Source organism: Eublepharis macularius, chromosome 6 (genome assembly GCF_028583425.1).
Source record: "Eublepharis macularius isolate TG4126 chromosome 6, MPM_Emac_v1.0, whole genome shotgun sequence".
Taxonomy (NCBI): domain Eukaryota; kingdom Metazoa; phylum Chordata; class Lepidosauria; order Squamata; family Eublepharidae; genus Eublepharis; species Eublepharis macularius.
The window spans coordinates 53,965,053-53,984,309 of NC_072795.1; the positions used below are offsets into that span (position 1 = coordinate 53,965,053).

Consider the following 19,257-nt stretch of genomic DNA (forward strand, 5'->3'; position numbering starts at 1 on the left):
GCTTATACAGACACTTACATAAAGACAGAACCACTGTAAGATTCTTTAGTGATACTGTTAGAGTGTCAGTATTCTTGTCAGTTTTCTAGCCAGAGTTACGCCATATTAACATGCTATAATCTGTAGTCGTTTAGTTTTCCTCCCTCTAGGCCCAGGTGGTACCCAGGCCACACATATCCATGGGAGCGAAGAGTCCTTATCAGCCCGTTTCGGCCAAAGACCTTGATTTCCTCGTCTTCTCATGCCTTCGCAGACAGGACTAAGGGGGGGAGGCTGAGAATGGGTGTTTGAAGTGTTGTTACTTTCATTTCATGTGTCATTCTCAACAAAGCTTTCGTTCAGCCAAGGGCCTTCAGCCTTTGGAGTGTGGACACCTGTATCCTGTGCATAGTCTTTCAATAAACCTTTTGGAATCAAGAAACTGATTGCAGAAGGGGGGAGACGAACTCTTGATAACTGGGATTCCATAGTCTGACAGATACATCAAGCACCTGGAGGCAATGGCCGCTGGCAAGAGATACCCGTGCCAACAATGTATATAAAGAGCTCTCTTAAAGTGACTCTGCCTCAATTAGAATCACAAAGAACAGATAAAGGATAAATCCACTTTCGATCCCATAACAAAAAGGGCTCTCTTAAAATGACTTTACCCCAATTTAACTTACAAAAAACAAGTAAAAGATAAATCCACATTCAGTCCCTTAGGTTTTAAAGTGTTAAGGTGGTGAATCCAGAAGGACTCCTTGCGAGCAAGTTCCCCACACATTCTCTCAGGATCCTTTTCTTTGGACACATGAAGGACTAAAAAATGAAACTCAGTTTCCTTTGTGTGGTGAAGCCGGAAGTGTTCTGTCAGAGAAGCATCCAAAACTTGATTTCGTATTCTAGATAAGTGTTCCAAAATGCGAACTTGTAACGGTTGACAGGTGTTGCCAACGTACAGTCTGTTACAGTTACATATAATCAGGGCTTTTTTTCTGAGAAAAGAGGTGGTGGAACTCTCAAGAGGGAAATGAGGGAGAAACACACGGGTCCTCTTACAAAACGGCCATTTTTCCCAGGGGAACTGATCTCTGTCTGGAGATCGGGGGCAGGGCCACCAGACACAAGAGGTGCCAGAACTCCGTTCCACTGCGTTCCTGCTGGAAAAAAAAGCCCTGCATATAATAATATAAACACTTCGGGTGTTGGCAGGGGTATCTCTTGCCAGCAGCTGTTGCCTCCAGGTGCAGCTGTTGCCTCCAGGTGCTTGATGTACTACTAAAGAATCTTACAGTGGTTCTGTCTTTATGTGTCTGTATAAGCTGCAATTGGGTAGTGTAATGAAGGAGAAAAACTTTTGAAAAAGAACTTATTTATTTTTGCTTTTTGATTGTAGCTCAGGTGTATTGTTTGGTGTGACTCCTGAGGAAGGTTCAACGAAACAAGTTGCTTGCTAGCTCCTTGTCAATTTGTGGGGCCTTTTTGCCTCTGTAATAAGAAATAACATGAGTTATCTATGAGAATCTTCGTCTTTTGTTGGGTTATTATACTCACCTGATGTTGTGATGCAGTGCTGCACTATTGCTCCTTTAGATGCACCTGTTTCTTCATTAATCTCTCACTGTATATGTATTGTTACTTGCCGCTGACAATTTATACTTTTGTATAAATTTGTACTTTTGGATTTACATATTATTGTAAAACAAATTTTTTAAAATAAGTTAATGTAGCACTTGCACCTTATAAGACTTATAATACATTCTATATATTTTTCCACTTCTTTTGGTCTGGCCCTCTGCCTTATTTTAGGCTTTCTTGATGCTAAATCTTACATACAGCATCTCAGTAATTCACCTGCTAATCATCTATAAGGAGGGTGAAGGTATAGGTTATGGAATTTATGGAATATGGAATTTAACAAGGGTTAAGCAAGAAAGTTCTCACTGGAAGTTGTCGTAGTAATTGTATAAATCCACTGTGTAAGGCATTTCCAAATGGATGTTTGTCTTTTAATATGTCATGTTATCCACATGGAATTTGTGCTGATTGACATACTGGATGCTGCTAGTTCAAACTGTAGACTAGGAACAAGCAGGAATAATGGAATGACACAGACCAAACTAGACTGTGTTATCATACTTTCATGGCATCCTTTTGTGTGGTTACTTCTCTACTGGGAAAGCTGCCTTCTGAATGGAGCTTTAGTGTGCAGATTATATTTATCAGGTATTTTCTTATGCTCTCAGATGGCCATCTGGTAACACTACTATATTGGTTTTATTAGCTGGTTCATTTCTATTTGTTGGTTTATTTCCGCAGACACAAGGACACTTCTTCTGAGAGGATGAGGATGGATTTTTACTAATCTCTCCTCTCCCACTGCAGTCCTGTTCCTTGGGGTCCCTTGAATACTGATGGTAGTGTTTCAAGTGACTGCAGAGGTTACGGTGAGGGGGAAGACAGTAAACTTCCCATCTACAAGTTAGCCTGCTTGTGGATTGTATGTTTTAACTTCATGCTTCATAGGAACATTATGGGCTGTATCCTACTATTCATCATAGATAAGTGCAGAGCCTTCAGCCAGAGGAACAGACTCTTACTTTAGCTGAGTGGAATGGGTACATAGAACACTTTGCTATTTCCAGTCGAGAACTGGCTCCATTTTGTGTTTGGTTCATAGCAATCCCCTTTGTTCCAGCACTGTGATGAGATTGCATAGAACTAGTAAGTAGTCCTAAGAAGCATGATGCTGTGTCTCCTGAGAATTTCTTTGAAGCTTGGGATTTTTCTTTGGTTTCTATAAACTGTGATCTGATTCTGGCTATAATAGTCTTCTCTTTGAGATTTAACATTAGATAGATAGGTAACAGGCTAGTTTAGCCCTAGCTTTTTCCTCCTTGTATTGGATTGTGCTGAAAGAGCAAGTCAGAATTGTTTTTTCTTTGTGTGGTTCATTCCTGACCAGATTTGCTATAAAAGTGGCCCTGTATACTGTCATTCAGTGTCTTATAGGAGATTCTTACTGTAGAATAAAATGCTCTCTGGAAATTGAAAGGTCTGGTGAGGTTACAAGATGCCATGTACCGTACTCCCTGTGAGGGAGGGAACTATCTGTTGTACTCTTGTCAAAAGCTCAGACTGCCATTTTTCTCCTGTGGGAAGGAGGCCTCCAGAGGGGCAGTACTCTCCCAAGTGGATAGAGGGAGTGTGTCACTGTCGAGTGGAGTGAGTTGTAACAACCTCCTGCATTTCCTCTCTGTCATCCCATCAGGACCTCGCACAGTGGAGGGATTTGAGATTGCCAATGTGACTGCCACAACCATTACTGTGCAGTGGGCTCTCCACAGGCTCAAACACTCCACAGTCAGCAGGGTGCGTTTGTCCATACGCCGGCCAGAGGATGTAGAGGACAATGCTGCAGAATTAAACAATACCGTGACCAGATACACATTCTGGTGAGTAAGAAGAAAGAGCTTCCTGGGGCTGAGGGAAGGGAAACAGTGATGAATCTGCTTATGGCAAAGCAGGTCCAATTGCTGCCTGGTGCTTAGATGGACAGCAGTGTTGTGGGGACAAAGGGAGAAGGCCATCAACTGAAGAGAACAGGCAAAGTTTTGAACTTCTGGGCCAAGCAGTTCTTCTCCCCACTCTCTTGTGTTTTTCCCCTATAAATTACAGCAGAAGACTTTAAAAATACATTTTTCTTTATATGAATGTGTTCCCAAAGACAAACTCCAGACATATAGAATAGAATAGGGTCCAAGGGACAAGCTGACCCAGTGAAACAGAAAACAATTTCAGGAAGTTCCAAATTGTCACCTCTATCATAAAAATCAGCTTTATAATTATTCTCCACCAGTTTCCATTAAAATATGACTTGCTTTCTCTACCTAGAAAGGGTTATTAAGGAATCTGGACTCGCTGTTGCTTTCAGGTATTTGTGTCATGTACTCAACAGCTCTCTGTTCACAGTAGATATTTGTTCACATTTCTTTTTGAGTAGGTAGTTTTATTTGAGACTCTGACTCAGCAGCCGTCAATAAGGAATAGCTTGTTCTTTCTTCCAGAATCATAGCATGTAATTATGATTTGGATTTACCCAGCATGTCTAATACTCCTTGCAACAGGGACCTTCAGCCAGGGCAGAAGTATATTATCCATGTGTGGACCTTGAGTGGCCTCAGTCCTGAAGACCATCCTGCTGAGAGCTTTACTACAGCACCCGTCTACATATGGACGCGTGAGTTTGAAAATTCTTCCACCTACTTGCCCATCTTTATAGGCAGTAATTCCAGTGGTACGGTATCTTCTTACATGTTGTACTTGTCCCTAGCATTTATTTAATGTTGGGACTTAGAAAGCTGAAATGCTGAAGGGAGACCCCTGTTAGTATTGGGCACAAGAGGATGCCCTATGAAGTCATATGGTACAGACATTTTTAAGGCTCATCATGCTGTATTTCAGAGTATGTATCATAGGAAAAAATGGAGAGGCATGGAAAAAATGTAGATCACCCATTAAAACCTCAGGAAAATATAACTGTACTCATCCAGTACTTAAAAGCTGACAAAGTGAATGCCAGCTTAGTATCTCTGGGGAAAATGTACCATAACTGGGGCACCACACCGAGAAGACCCTCTGTCCAGTCACCACCTGTGGAACTTCTGAAGGTGGGGGCACTGGGAGAAAGCCTCTGGTGCTGATCTTGTGCAGGCAGGCTGATATGAGAGCAGGTGGTCACTGAGCAAGCAAGGCATGTCTGCCCTAGGAAACTAAAAGGCATTTTACTGAGGTCAGACCAATGGCACTGAGTGGGGATGCAACGCTTCCTTGAGTACCTAGCCTTGCAACCTTATTGTACATCACATCATCAGATCAAGCTGCACTGATTCAAGTCTACTATCAGAACTGGCCAGTTCAGACGTTATTTGGCCTTCAGAATTCCACCCAGAGTTGAGATCAGGAGAAGCCCTCAAACTCACGCTCTCCCTTCATTGTTCTTCCTTTAACCTCCTTGCTGTAAGGAGTAGTTAAGAACTGTGCAAAGGGGTACCATTTTCAAATAAATAATGGAATTTCCGAGTACACTTTTTATCTACTCTTTATACAGCAAAAATGAGAGCTGTTTTACCTTAAGAATTTCCTGCTGTGTGACTTTTTGGAGTGGAAGATACAGGGCACATTAAGATGAATTCCATGTTGAATTTCCTTCTTCTCTCTGAACAGGACCTCTTCCTCCTAGGAATCTAACTGCATCCAGAATCACCGCCACCTCTGTCCATATGACCTGGGAACAGCCCCTGGTTGGCTCAGGGGAAGGTTATATCATCAATGAAACCACCAGCCAGAGTGTGAAGAGCCGCTATGTGCCCAATGGAAAGCTGACCGCCTACACTGTGCGTGATCTGAAACCAGGGCAAAGATACCGCTTATCTGTCACAGCTGTTCAAAACACAGATCAAGGTCAAGTGACTAGTGAACCTGCCCATCTCTATATTACAGCCTGTAAGTGCAGAGTCCTTTCTCCATATCCATAGCGACCTGCTAGCCCTTTGGTTTTTTTGCAGCTTGAGGGAGTGTGGGGAAGGGCACCTGAGGGTGGCAGCTGTATATTTAACACTTGCCTTGCACTTCCTAACTACTAAGTTCATTCAGGACTCTTTGGTGAAGCAGCATCTTGTCAAAAGCCTTTTGGAATCCCTTATCAATTGCAACTAGCTAAAGCTCTGGGGCACACATTTTTCAGACATGTGATTGTGTTATAAACCAAAAGATACAGTTGGTTGAGGCAGGGAAGACTTCTCTTTTGATGTACCACAGAAAGCAGCCATCAAATATTCTTTTGTCTGTAGATATCATCTCTTTGTGCAGAAATACTGTAGCGAATTAGCCCAGGTCAAAAGAAACTTTCATTTTGTGAATACATATTTAGTTAATGCACTTGGTATTGCACATCTGTTACAAACTCTTTCCTTACCAATCCATCTCTATATCCAGTTAGTAAAACTGCATATGCATAGGATATTTGTGATATTTACTCTTTCTACCTAATCTTGAGGAACTATAAGGAAAATCGCTTGTTCCAGTATTTTCAACGGTAATGCTGTACAAGTGCACAGCCTCAGGCTTCTAACATAATGTTCTGATAAAAATTTTCCTTCTGAACTACTGTTTCTATATGGCTGAATTTACCATTCTGGTCTGCAGTGCAGAAGGATGGTACTCCAGAAAGGCGCTGGAGCCAAACAGGACATCCTCGAGTGCTGAGAAATCGAGTCCCCCCAGCATATTTGCCAGATCTGCGCCTGCTTGCAGATCACAACACCCCAGAAGAACCTTCACAAGCACCTAGGTAAAGAATTTGGTCAAGGGGAGCACAGTTGTCAAATAAAAATAAACGTGGGTTGGTTCATGAGATGTCGGTCTGAGTGCATCCATTCCTTCCGCTTCAGAAACTGCTTATTGCCCTGCTTCGGTATGCTTCGTGAAAATTCAGAGCACACCGAAACATCCCACCCCACCATTTATTTCACCCGATGGAAGGGGGTGGAGGGGGTTCCCTCCTCCTCCTCCTATGGGGGAAAAAATAAGTGGGTGCGAGACTTCACACACTTCAGCTGGCAGGCACGGGGGGATCCCCCTTACCTGCCAGCTGAAGTTTAAAGGGTTCGAAAGTGCCCCAAAGCTTCCCAAAGTGACTCAAATTGCTTCAGGAAGCTTTGATTCGGCATTTCTGAATTGAGACCACCATGCTGGGCCTGATTAGGAAATCCCACATCTTTACAAATTGGGTCCGATTTGGGTATTTATCCCGAATTGGAAACCCAAATTGCACACCCCTAGTTGTGAATAGTAATATTCTAGTCTTTATTTCTTGTGAAGGTTTACGGAGCTGGTGGATGGCAGAGGAAGGATCACTACTAAATTCAGCAGCTCACCAAGTAGAACTGTCACTGTGAGAACACGTAGGTGCCTTTCATCCTCCTTTCTTCCTTTGTTTGTCTCCTGGTATTCCACAAGTCTTTGTACTTAAAAGTATTTCTGGGTTCTAGAACCTGATGCTCCAAAGAAAGTGGTAGAAAACGTGGAAGAAGTCACCAATCAAGCCAGCTTGGCACTACAGCTAACAGAGCCTGAAAGCAGCAAAAAAGAAAGTAAGTCTAAAGAGAGGGAAGCAAGTTTTCTAGGAGATAGAAAACTAGAGATGGCAGACCCTGCCTTCAGTCTTAGACAGCTTTAGTTTTCAAAACCAAATCTATCATTACATTATGGGTGCCCACCTCCAAAGGCAGGGTAGGCTCCTGCACCATAATCAGCAGTATAGCATTTTAGCAGAAAGTACTTTTTCACATCACACTCCTTTGCATCTAGTCACCCTAGTGATGTATAAAGGATGGCTGAGGTCTGTTTTGCATAACCTGCTTTAGAGAACAAATAACTCAGAATCCCTGTGGTCCACTGACAAGTTAAATTTACAAAACAAGCATACACTCTCAAGGCTGCTTAGCTGTTAAAGCATAACTAAATCATCGTTAGGTGCTTCTAAGTGTGCGATTTTGCTTAAGAACTTGCCATGCAAGATGTGTGATAGTGGTTAGAATTTAGACTCTTACAGAGCTTTATGCTAGGGAGATACAAATGGCTGTCACGAGAAATCTGAAAGGTAGCTGAACCGGCTGTAGTGGCGAAATCTCTTCCATCTTTATCTCACTCAGGCACTGAATTATGTAACCCATAAACGATATAAACTAAGCTCAAAGTAAAACAGGAAAGTCAGTGGTACCTGAAAGACTAATGAAACTTATTCCAGCATAAGCTTTTGTGAGACAGAGCTGACTTAATCAGATGTGTCTAATAAAGAGAACTCCGACTAACAAAAATTGTGCTGGAATAAATTTTGTTAGTTTTTATAGTGTCACTGGACTCTTGTTTTGTTTTGTTGCTACAGACTAACATGGATACCCACCTGGAATTAAGATGAGATTAGTCCATAAAAATCGAGCATTTTTTGCAAGGATATCACCGATCAGGAAGTCGTAAATTGTTGCTGGAAATGGCTGTTTTCATAAGTTAAAGAAGGATGGATTTCACTCTCCTGTCTCTAGTTTGACTGGTGCCTCATCCCTTCTTTATCCATTCACCTCAGATCTTCCTGTCTGCTGTCTTGCTCAGCACTCCTGATGATTTTATGGAACAGGCTTCTGCAGTCGTCCTTAGCTTTCTGCAATAGTTTGCAGTACTAAAATCATTAAATGTAGGACTTTAAGGCAGCAGAAAGGGAAGCTATTCTGTATAAGGCAGCCTCAGGCAGGGAAAGTAACCAAAGTACCTTCCAGTATATTGTCGAAGGCTTTCACGGACGGAGAACGATGGTTGTTGTGGATTTTCCAGGCTGTATAGCCGTGGTCTTGGCATTGTAGTTCCTGACGTTTTGCCAGCAGCTGTGACTGGCATCTTCAGAGGTGTAGCACCAACAGACAGAGATCTCTCAGTGTCACAGTGTGGAGAAGATGTTGGCAGGTAATTTATATCTACTCAGGAAAGTGGGTAGATATAAAGCCCAAACCCACTTTCCTGAATAGATATAAATTACCTGCCAACATCTCCACACTGTGACACTGAGAGATCTCTGTCTGTTGGTGCTACACCTCTGAAGATGCCAGCCACAGCTGCTGGCGAAACGTCAGGAACTACAATGCCAAGACCATGGCTATACAGCCCGGAAAATCCACAACAACCAACTACCTTCCAGCACTTTGACTCCATCATAAAATGGAGATTTAGTTCCCTTTCAACATTATACTTCAAAACTGAACCCATGTTTCCTATGAGAGGTGAAGTCAGACACCTGTTTTTACATTTGACCCATCTTAGTAGATATGGATTCAATTCTGTAGAGAAGTTCTGGTCTTGTGAAAAGTAGCTTCTTGCTGCTACAGACATCATTCTCAATGATATTCACAAGAATTGAGTATTGGCATTGAGCGTGTCTCTTTCTTATGGATTGGTAGCCCTGAGTTTAAAAAATTAAATACTCAAGCCTTCTTACAATAATAATGTCCTTACAAAAACAGTTAACATAGATAGCAGTAATTAAAACATGGGGGACTGATTTAAATAAAAAACCTTTCTTGAATAAAAACATTTCAGTTGACAGTAGAACACCTCTAGGTAATAATGGTCTGTAGTACAAGGGTAAGAATGACTGCCAAAGGACAGGGATAGTTGCTGGAAAAGCCTCACACAGGTTCCTGCTGATCAGGTTTCTCTGACAGGGTTTCCTGCAATAAGCCGTCCTCAGCTGACCTCAGGCTGTGAGCCAGCTTGGCCCATCAGGTGTCATGGACCCACCAAGCACAGAAGCATACTGGCAGCCAATGTAATTGGCTCAAGATGGATGTAATCTTTCCTGCAGCCTGCCTTTATAACAATAACAATAACATAACAATAGCTTTTCCAAAGTTAAGGCAATTTTAAAAGGGATTTGCTGCTTCTAACATGTACATACCTTCCGTTTTTATTTATTAATTAAGATATTTATATTCTGCCTTTCCCTGTGGCTCGAAGTGGCTTACCTATCAGTTAAAACATTGCAATTTAAAACTAATAGTATAAAACCTCGGATACCCCCCAACAAACACACACACAATGCTTGTAGTTTATGCCCCCTAGAAGTCCTGGTGAATAAAGTGGCCTTGAAGCGCCTCCTGAAGATTTCTAAAAACAACGCTCCGATCACCACCTCAGGAAGCCCTTTCCACAGAGTGGGAGCAACAATGGGAAAGGAACAGGCCAGGCAAGCCTCCCTAAGTGGAGGAACAGCCAGTAGGTGGCAGCCTGAAGACTGCAACAGGTAGACTGAGACATATGGAAGAAGACCGTCCTTTAGCTATCTTGGTCCTAGGCTATGAAGGGCTTTAAAGGTCACAACCAGCACCTTGAATTGGACTCAGAATGAAACTGGCAGTCAATGTAGATGTTTTAAGATGGGCAATATACATTCCATATCTTTTTGTTTTGCTTCTGGAAAAAGATTTTGCAGATTTTTTGTAACTGCCCATAGGTGAAAGTATAAGAAACCAGTTCCAGCTGTTAAATATCATTGTCTACCCCCAGCTATTACAGTATACCACATGGGCAAATCTATATTGTTTAGCTCTGCATAAAATTGTGCAGAGGTAATGAATGATTACAGCACCGTCACTTGCAGTATGCATGATTACCAGCTGATATGCCTTACCCCACGTGTAGGTCTCAACATGAAGAGGAGCCATCAACAGCAAATTTCCTGTCTTCTAGCAGGCTGTCAGGGGCTTGTGGCAAACAGGCCAGACAGATTTATTTGTAACAATGACCAAAATATGAAGAACTGACCTTTACTTTAATGTGATGCACCTAATTTAAAGTCCAAAAGTTGCCCTGCCCTCTGTTCAGAGGAGTAGAGAATGTCCCATTGTGTTGGAGTGTGCTGTGCAAGGCCCAGAATATCTCATTCCTTCATTTGCATCTCTAGGTGACAAGCAGAACTGTTCCATTAACTTCTGCAAGAATGGGGGGACCTGTGTCACTGGTTCTGAGTTCTACCACTGCGATTGTAATCCAGGATTCAAAGGCAAACATTGTGAACTAGGTATGTACTTACCAGAATTCTCACAGTGTCTTTGCAGTATTGTAGCAAATAGCCTGAGAGAAATCTTGATACAATGCTCCAAACACAAAGGAGAACAAATGCAAGCGTTGCTCCTCCTTTTAAAGAAACTGGCAACACATATGGAGTATACACCAGATGTCGCAGTCAAAGATGGTGATGCATGATGCAGTGATGATAAGGCAGAGGGCAACAAAGAAGGAAATGAGGAGATTTGCAGTGCAGCTGTTCTGGCTCCAAGGCACCTTCATGCTGGTCCTGCTCTGTAGCAAACAGCTGTTGCATACATCTTGGATTTGTACAAATGCCCTTCTCTTAAAGATGTAGCCCCTCAGCCACTGCTTTCCACAATTACGGTGCCATGACAATAACAGTTTGAACTACTGCAGACCTTATCAAATGGAATAACTACTTGAGACTGCAAAACAACTGATTACTTTATTCCTGTTATGTAGGTGTCCAATGATAAGATTTGCTTTCTCATCTATGGGGCAGCGGTACAGCAGGACACTAAAGACTGAAGCTGTCCCTACCTGCATGTGCTAGGAAAATGAATTAATTCAGCTGCTGTGTTACTGAACATTATAGGAAAAGCGGAGGTCCTTATAACATATCACACTAAGTTTTTTTGCTAGTGACAGTAGTCCAAGGCCTCTGACGTTCAGCCAGTGGCTTTGAAAAGTTGGTTGCATTAATGTGTCTCAGAGTCATTGAACGTTATGGCCCTAGCTATCAATGCACCTAAGCATTAGCCTTGTAATAATCATGATGTATTTGTCAGGCTCCGCAGCGGAGGCGTCGGAGCCTGGGGGGGAGACATGCCTTCCAGGCTGGCCCTTTCTTCTGCCGTTGCTGCGGGATGGGACTCAAACTGGGGAGTAGAGGGGTTTACAGCACCCTCATACCCTCTCTCTCTCTCTGCTCCTTCCCAGCCTTCACCATTCACTCCACATTGGCCCTTCCTGCCAGCTGGCCTTTATAGGGGCCGACCTGGCTGGTCCCTGCCCCTCTCCCCAAGCTTCGGCCTTTGTGCCTTCCTTCCTGCCCTATTGGGGTTGCCCTGCCCAACCGTTGGCCATGGGGCCCTTCCTCCCCCCACCCCGCCCTAGCCCCTCTCTGGCCCAGTCAGGCCACTCCTGCAGGGCGGAGCTGGCAGGCCCCCTCCAGGCCCTTCGCCCTTGGGCCTGCGCGATGAGTGGCATGGGCCCCTCCCATCTTGTGCCTGCTGAGGGCAGCGGTAGGGTGCCAGGGTTGGGCTGCTCCACCAGTGTCTCTTGTGCTGCGGCTGGCGGGGGGCATTGAGGTGGGGGGTTTGAGCCCTCCAGCTTGGAAGTGGCCATGGCCATCGCTCAAGAGGCCTTGCACCCCTCCCTACCCCAGCCCGGTGTGGTCAACTGGCTCCCCATTGGTGGCGTAGCAGGGCCAGGCCCATCGGGCTGCAGCCAGCTGGCTTTCCAGCAGTGCGGCAGGGCTGCTGTGGCTAAGCTCGCCAGCTCTTGGGGCACTCCTGGTCCCCACCAGCTGCTCTGGGGGTTGGGCATGTCATGCAGCACAGCTGCCGCATCTTCGCCCTCCCCCGGTGGCTAAGGTAAGTCTGGGGGGAAGGAGAGTGGGCCCTGCAACCCCGGACAGTTTTACTTCCCAAGGAGTAGTAGCATACCCATCTACTGCAAAGATCCAGTACAACCATTTGAGCTGAAAGTACTTTCCTTCCAAATTGTAAGATCAAAATGCCTCTACTTCTCTCCTACCCACCCATTTTAAATTCATTGTGTATTCTTTGTTTTTGGATAATGGGATTATTGATACAACCCCCCCCCCCCAAAGTTGAAAGACCTATCTGCATTAACCACAGCTTTTGACACTAAAATATCTTCATACTTTCCCAATTTCTTTCTTCAGCTTGCAAGAAGGTGCCTCACTCTTGTACTCGGCTCTATTCAGAAACCAAGTCCTTTCCAGTCTGGGAAGGAGGTGTCTGCCATTACTTGTAAGCACCATCTCACTCTGATTACTTTTACCTTTCTTCCAAAAATACACCTCTGCTGGATTGCCAGTTTGGTGTAGTGGTTGAGAGTGGCAGGACTCTAATCTGAAGAGCCGGGTTTGATTCCCCACTCCTCCATTTGTAGCCAGCTGGGTCACCTTGGGTCAGTCACAGCTCTTCCAGAGCTTTCTCAGCCCCATCCACGTCACAGGATGATTGTTGTGGGGATAATAACAACACACTTTGTAAACCACTCTGAGTGGGTGTTAAGTTGCCCTGAAGGGTGGTATATAAATTGAATGTTATTATTATTGTTCCCATCAATAACCTGAGAACCTAGTCTTAAGAATAGGAGGGGCTGTGGCTCAGTGCTAGAGTATCTGTTTGGCATGCAAGTCCCATATTCAATCCCCAGCATCTTAAATTTAAAGTATCAGCTAGTAGCTAGTAGACATGTGAGAGACCTCTAACTGGAGAACTGTTGCCAGTCAGAGTAAACAATACTGAACCTTAGTAGACCAATAGTCTAATTCAGTAAAGGGCAACTTCATATAGAATCATAGGGTTGGAAGGTGCCTCTAGGGTCATTTAGTCCAACCCCCTGCACATTGCAGGAAATTCCCAACTACCTCCACTCCCCACACCCCCAGTGATCTCTGTGCCATGCCCAGAAGATGGCAAAACACCGTCAGGATCCCTACGTTCAATCTGTGCATCTCCGCATCTCTTTTCCAATTATTGCAACAAATGGTTCATGTATGTGAAACAACATGAAGAAATGTATCCTGTCATGTCCCAAAATGATACAATTTCAAGGAGACTATTCTACATCAGACCCCCCCCCCCCCATCACAGTGCCTCATCTCAAATCCCCCCCTGCAATTGTCAATATAGGGCAGAAGCTGGTGTTAATGAGGATTGTGCAATTTGGTTTATCCGGTCCAAAAATATACCCGAAAAATACCTTGCTGGTATTTGGGGGCAGAATATTCTGCAATCCCAATGAATATCAGTGTTTCTGGTCCAGATCAATCCCAAAAATATTTAGAAATACCAGCATTTAAAGGTTGCTTTTCTTTTACCCTTTGCAGCTTTTCCTGGGCAAAAAAAGGGAGGGGGGTAGTTGATTCTCACAGGCAAATGGAATCATGTGTCAGTAGATACATCTCAACTGTCTGTCCAGTCATGACAATTCTCTCACTTTGTCTGAGAGAATTATGATTGGTCAGCCAGTTGAGCTCTCCCTAACGCCCAGTTTCATACACCTGTGAGAATCGTCTTCCTCCCTCCTTTTGCCCAGGAAAGCTAGAAATAGTAAAAGAAACACTGCTGCAACCAGCTGCTGCCAAACCAGAGCATTTTTTGGAATACATGCCATCTGCTATCAAGTTGGTTTTGCTGGGATTTTCTGGTTTGGCTTTTGGACTTTATTGGTTCTGTTTACTTTGCATGTTTGGCTGTGGCTTCTGTGCCCTGAAGATAGCTTTGGACTTTTTCTTCATAGAAAACGGATTACTGGGGGCACCTTGTTCAGAGGCCTGTTGGATCGGACCCGTTGACCCTATATTCTCAAAACTTGGTGGGGGGAAGGGTCTTTAGAGGACAGGCAGCCCTCACTGTAGTGCAATTTTTGTGCAATTTGCTCCAAAAGCAGCCCCTCTAGCTCCCCCAAAATATCCCCATAGGGAAAGTGGACGTGGTTAGATTGGAACCCCCCCCCCCCCAGATCTGAATACAAAACTGATCATTTTGAACCCAGATATTGGGGATACCAATATTTATGGCCTTCTCAATACCCAAATCTGAAAAACACTTATTTTTTTCCAGTGCACATCACTTGTGCTAATTCATGTGGAACTGCATATAATGTAATCTGATTTAGGAGGCTTCTCTCAGTTCACATAAAAGGCCCACTGTTTGCCACATAAGGATGCACGGGTGAAACATCTCATTTTGTGCATAGGTCTCTCCCACCTACTCTTAAAATAAAGGTCAAACCACTTTTCAGCCTTCTGCGTCCTCCCATCTTGGGTAGACATGTGTCTAAATTAGTCTTAGTCAGATGGTTTGTTAGGCTGCCCCAGCCCTGTATTTTGGCACTAGAGTTACTTAATTCCTTTGCATTATAGAAAATGTATCTGTCAGGACTTTCATTGGGAGCCCTTGCAGTGTCTCCAGTCTCTGACATACCTTTTGCTGTTGTGACAGATACAAGAGGATCTACAAAGTCCACCAGGATGTCTGCTACAAAGAGAGCTGTGAGAGTACTGTTCCAAATAAAGCACTCAGCAGGTATGGAGATATAAAAAACCCTCAGAAGCCATGAGAGGACACCAAAAGATTATAATTTTTCACAGTAACAACAGTTGAGGACAGCAGAAACCCTTCCAATCTTGATTTTAACTTTTGGAGAGTTTAGGTAGCTTGGGTGCTTAAACCTTTAACCATGTTAAAACTGTTATTTATTATTTTATTATTGACTTCATTTATACCCAACTTTTCTCCCCAGTGGGGACTCCTTCCCTCCATTTTACCTTCACAGCAACCTTGTGAGAGTTTGTGACTGGCCCAAGGTCATCCAGCAAGCTTCCATGGCTGAGTGGGGATTTGAACCTGGATCTCTCAGATCCTAGCCTGACAGTCTATCCACTATACCACATGGGCTCCTTTTTTGAGTTCTGCAATAGTTAACACATTGGTGGAGCTAAATAGTATTTAGAACAATGAAATTCCTTGGAATTAAATATTTGTTCAGTGATGATTAATATATTCTCATTATTTCAGAAAACAAAGCAACAGGCACTGAAGGAACCATATAGTAAGTATATTCTGTCTATTAGAGGTGGGTGGAATGGGGATCACATTAACTACTATACTTAATAAGGCCTTGCTGTGAAAAAGCTGCCTATATGGGGAAGACAGTAAAGAGTCCAGTAGCACCTTTAAGACTAACCAACTTTATTGTAGCATAAGCTTTTGAGAGCCACAGCTCTCTTCATCAGAAGAGAGGGGAAGTGCACTGACCTTGCTTCTTAAAATAGGTTCCTTCAAAGGCCCACATATGATGGAACTAGTTTTCTCCTTGCATCACTGGAGAGCAAGTTCCCTTGATAAGGACATTTTAAAATATTGATAGCTACATTCAGTGACCATCCAAGAAGAGTACATAAATTGGATTATCAGAACAGGAAAAGAAAAAGTTTGTTTGTTTGTAGACAGATACTGTGAATTTCTAATGCCAGAAGAGTCATATATCATGACTACATGAAACCACTTTCACTGGTTTTTACATACATCTGACTGGCCTAACCTTTAAAATAGCTTCAGCCATCTTTCTGCTTGATTCAGTACCCACTTTTTTTTTAAGGGAAGAACAGAGAAATTCAGAAGTAGCCCCTAGAGTATTTGGTTACTACTTCCGGAAAACACCTTCATTTTGATCATTTACTTACTGAGAGTTTTCCTCCTCTCCACCACTACTTCTACTGTTAGATCCTAATTCCTAACCCAAGCTACACTGGCAGAATTCCTTAGCAGGATTGGCCTTGAAAAATCTGCTCTGCCGATAATGCTGGGTACTGACATCCATTTTTGTACAGCTGTATTATAGGCAAATGAAGAATAAAACAATTTACTCTTTTAATCAAAATGAAAATCTTAGTAGTGAATATCTCCATGCGTTTGTGCATAACTGAGTGATAACATCTTGCTTTTTTTTCTTTTATAGGATCCAAAACCATCAGTATTTCTGCTAACTGGATGGCAACAAAGGGGAGACTCCTCTTGCCAGAGTTACGGCCCTTTCCTCCTTTGTCTGATTCAGGAGGTGTTCACCAAATAGCCATATTCTTGCCATTGGCAGGATGATAAAAGCATTCTTGCCTTTTCAGATGCCTTTTCTTCATAGCACCTGAATGTGTCTAGATAAGTTAGAAAAATCTCTCAAGACTTTTGTGGGCCGCTTACAGCAACGATAGGGCTGGGCCTCTGAAACTTTCATCAGCGGTGGATATAACTGGTTATGAGAGGCTAATGGGGCAGAAACTAGTCCTGAGCCATGTGATGTTCCAATTTATGAACCAAACAAGAATCTCACTGCCATAAAATGATGTTTAAAGCATAATACAAAATGTTTCCAGACAAAATGTCTTTAAAAATTTTCTAGGACTCCCTCCCTGCCACTGCCCCATCTGTAAGCAGGGTTCACAGTGCTGTTTTTACTTACGATTGTCAAAAACTGTGTTTCTTTTTTAAACTGAGAACTAGCTCCCTCCAGTGCCTGTTTCAGTCAAACTATTTGCATTTCAAAGGTTAGGCTTCTGATGCCATTTGAGAAAAGGTAATTTTACAGCGATCTATTTACTTCCGTACATTCCTACTTAATGGAACAACTGTTTTATGTTTGCTGCAATATGTACTCATTACCAGCCATGCAAAAAGGTCTTTTTTTTTTAGCTTTTGGGAGTTTGTATGACTAGTTAAATATAAGATTGTGTTAATTCACATACACTGTATATTTTATAAATTAATAAGAACCAGATAGTTAGTTTTAAACTATTATTCCATACACAGCATTAGAAAGCATCTTTAATTTACAGGTCATTTGGGTTTTTGTGGAGAGCCAGTTTAGCGTAGTGGTTAAGAGCGCGGGACTCTAACCTGGAGACCTGGGCCTGATTCCCCACTCCTCCACCTGAAGCCAGGTAGGTGACTTTGGGTCAGTCACAGCTTCTAGGAGCTCTCTCAGCCCCACCCACCTCACAGGGTGTTTTGTTGTGGGGATAATAGCATACTTTGTAAACTGCTTTGAGTAGGCATTAAGTTGTCCTGAAGGGCAGTATATAAATAGAATGTTATTATTATTATTTTTAAACAACCAGCAGCCCAATAAGATGTATTGATTTTTGTAAGCAGAGCCCTTTTCCCTGGAACTCTAAATCCTGGCAGCCTAAGAGTTGTAAATATAGTTTTTTCAGTAAAGAGGGTCGTGCTGGAAATGAAATGTTAATCTCAGCAGGAAAAGCAGCACAAACCAAATATAATTCCTACTATTAAAAGCCACCAAAAATTCTTAGGCATATTCCTATGTGCTAATTACAGTTGTTGTTACAGGTACAATTGAGAATAGGATGTGACAGCTATTGACCCACATTTCTGATGTAGCACACTGTTTCTCAGTGGTAGCGATACTGGTCTGCAGTTGAACAGCAGGATTTGTGTCCTGTGGCGCCTTAGAGACCAGCAAAATGTTCAGGGTCTAAGCTTTTAAGAGTCAAGGGATCTGAAGGGAGTTTTGAGTCTCAGAAGCTTATACCATGAAAATCTTGTTGGTTTCTAAGGTGTCACTGGACTCAAATTCTACTTTTTCTCATTGTTATCAGCCTAAGCATGAGAACTACTTGCAGACAAATGAGAGCAAGACACAATGCTGAAGAGAAGGATGGACTGGATGCAGGAATCCTACGTCAGTTACTACTTATGGTATTTAATAGGACGCTGTCATTGAGCTTTTATATTTGGATTTCTCAGGTTGGGGGGGTGCAGCTTCTTAAAGAGCTAGAAAAGGAAATAAAGTGGCTCACATAAGCTGGATTAGGGGTATACCACAGATATGACCTCAGAGAACCATAGATTTCATTCGACAGTTTAAAACTAGGATGTTTTAAACCTATTTCTGGCATTTAAAATGCTTATTTCCCAACAGAGTCATTCATTTTCTAGGACAATGTTGTTGTAGGACAAGAATAAGAAAAGTGTTGTGTTCCATGTCCCATTAACAGGAAGGGTGGATAAGCACTTAAAGCTATTCCAATTGTATTGGTTTTAGGGTCTAGTTAAGATCATCTCAGTATTACACATGCAACTTCCACACTACAGAGAGTGGAAGTGTAGTGGTAACATCACAGTAAAAATGTTTTTCTAAGCACAGGGAGCTTTTTGAAAGCAGCTGCAACTAACTGAGGCAATGAGAAGTTTTAATAACATTTCTTTGTCACACAGTGACACTGTTTTTTCCCCTAGCCACAGTCTAAGATAGAACAGAGTCTGTATCAAGCCAGTATACTATAGCCAGATTGAGGCATATGTAATGCAGCAATAAACTTTTTAAATTTTTTATTCTGTCAAAATTGTTTTGATTTTAAATAAATTGTACTTTAATCTAAAATGCAGTCTGGTATCTCTGAGAAAATTGAAAGACTTCAGGGATTAGCTATAAAAATTCTGTTCCTTTTACCACCTCGAACTATCACATACTTGCTGTTTGCCCTTTCACAGTTTACTGATGACCTCCTAGGAACTTCCCCTAGGCCCACATCTTTTTCCTAAATCCTTATCTACTCTGGACCCTACGAAAATCTTTAACTTCTACTTTCTTTTTTTTTAATTAAGAGTTTTAGATCATAAAAAGACAAAACCTAAAACTACAATTACACAAAAACTAATCAAACAAAACTAACAAACATACAAGAATAACAAAACATTCAAATAATACAAAGGAACAACAAAAAAAGAAAAGGCAAACTATATAAACTAATAAAAGGCTTCTGATTTTCTCCACAACAAATACTGGTATCATTTTCAAATTTATACTTACTCTAAATAATGATTAAAAGCTCTCTCTTTTCTAATGTCCAAATTC

The 19,257-nt window shown here is 42.4% G+C and overlaps 1 protein-coding gene across 4 annotated transcripts in view; it reads left to right on the forward strand.

Moving 5' to 3' along the window:
- SNED1 (sushi, nidogen and EGF like domains 1) overlaps nt 1-18,726 on the forward strand; it is a 98,402-nt gene extending 79,676 nt beyond the window's left edge. For 2 of the 4 annotated variants that reach the window (XM_054984127.1, XM_054984122.1), the window contains exons 23-32: nt 3,254-3,437; nt 4,110-4,222; nt 5,209-5,487; nt 6,190-6,334; nt 6,865-6,947; nt 7,035-7,136; nt 10,496-10,612; nt 12,533-12,620; nt 14,826-14,909; nt 17,999-18,726. In XM_054984127.1, the coding sequence (XP_054840102.1) occupies nt 3,254-3,437; nt 4,110-4,222; nt 5,209-5,487; nt 6,190-6,334; nt 6,865-6,947; nt 7,035-7,136; nt 10,496-10,612; nt 12,533-12,620; nt 14,826-14,909; nt 17,999-18,203 (1,400 nt within the window). In that variant the 3' untranslated portion in view covers nt 18,204-18,726. Of the gene's footprint in view, nt 1-3,253; nt 3,438-4,109; nt 4,223-5,208; nt 5,488-6,189; nt 6,335-6,864; nt 6,948-7,034; nt 7,137-10,495; nt 10,613-12,532; nt 12,621-14,825; nt 14,910-15,401; nt 15,436-16,344 lie in introns of all 4 variants that reach the window. The other 2 variants (XM_054984123.1, XM_054984126.1) reach the window with 2 other exon arrangements.
- Nucleotides 18,727-19,257: the final 531 nt, after the last annotated feature.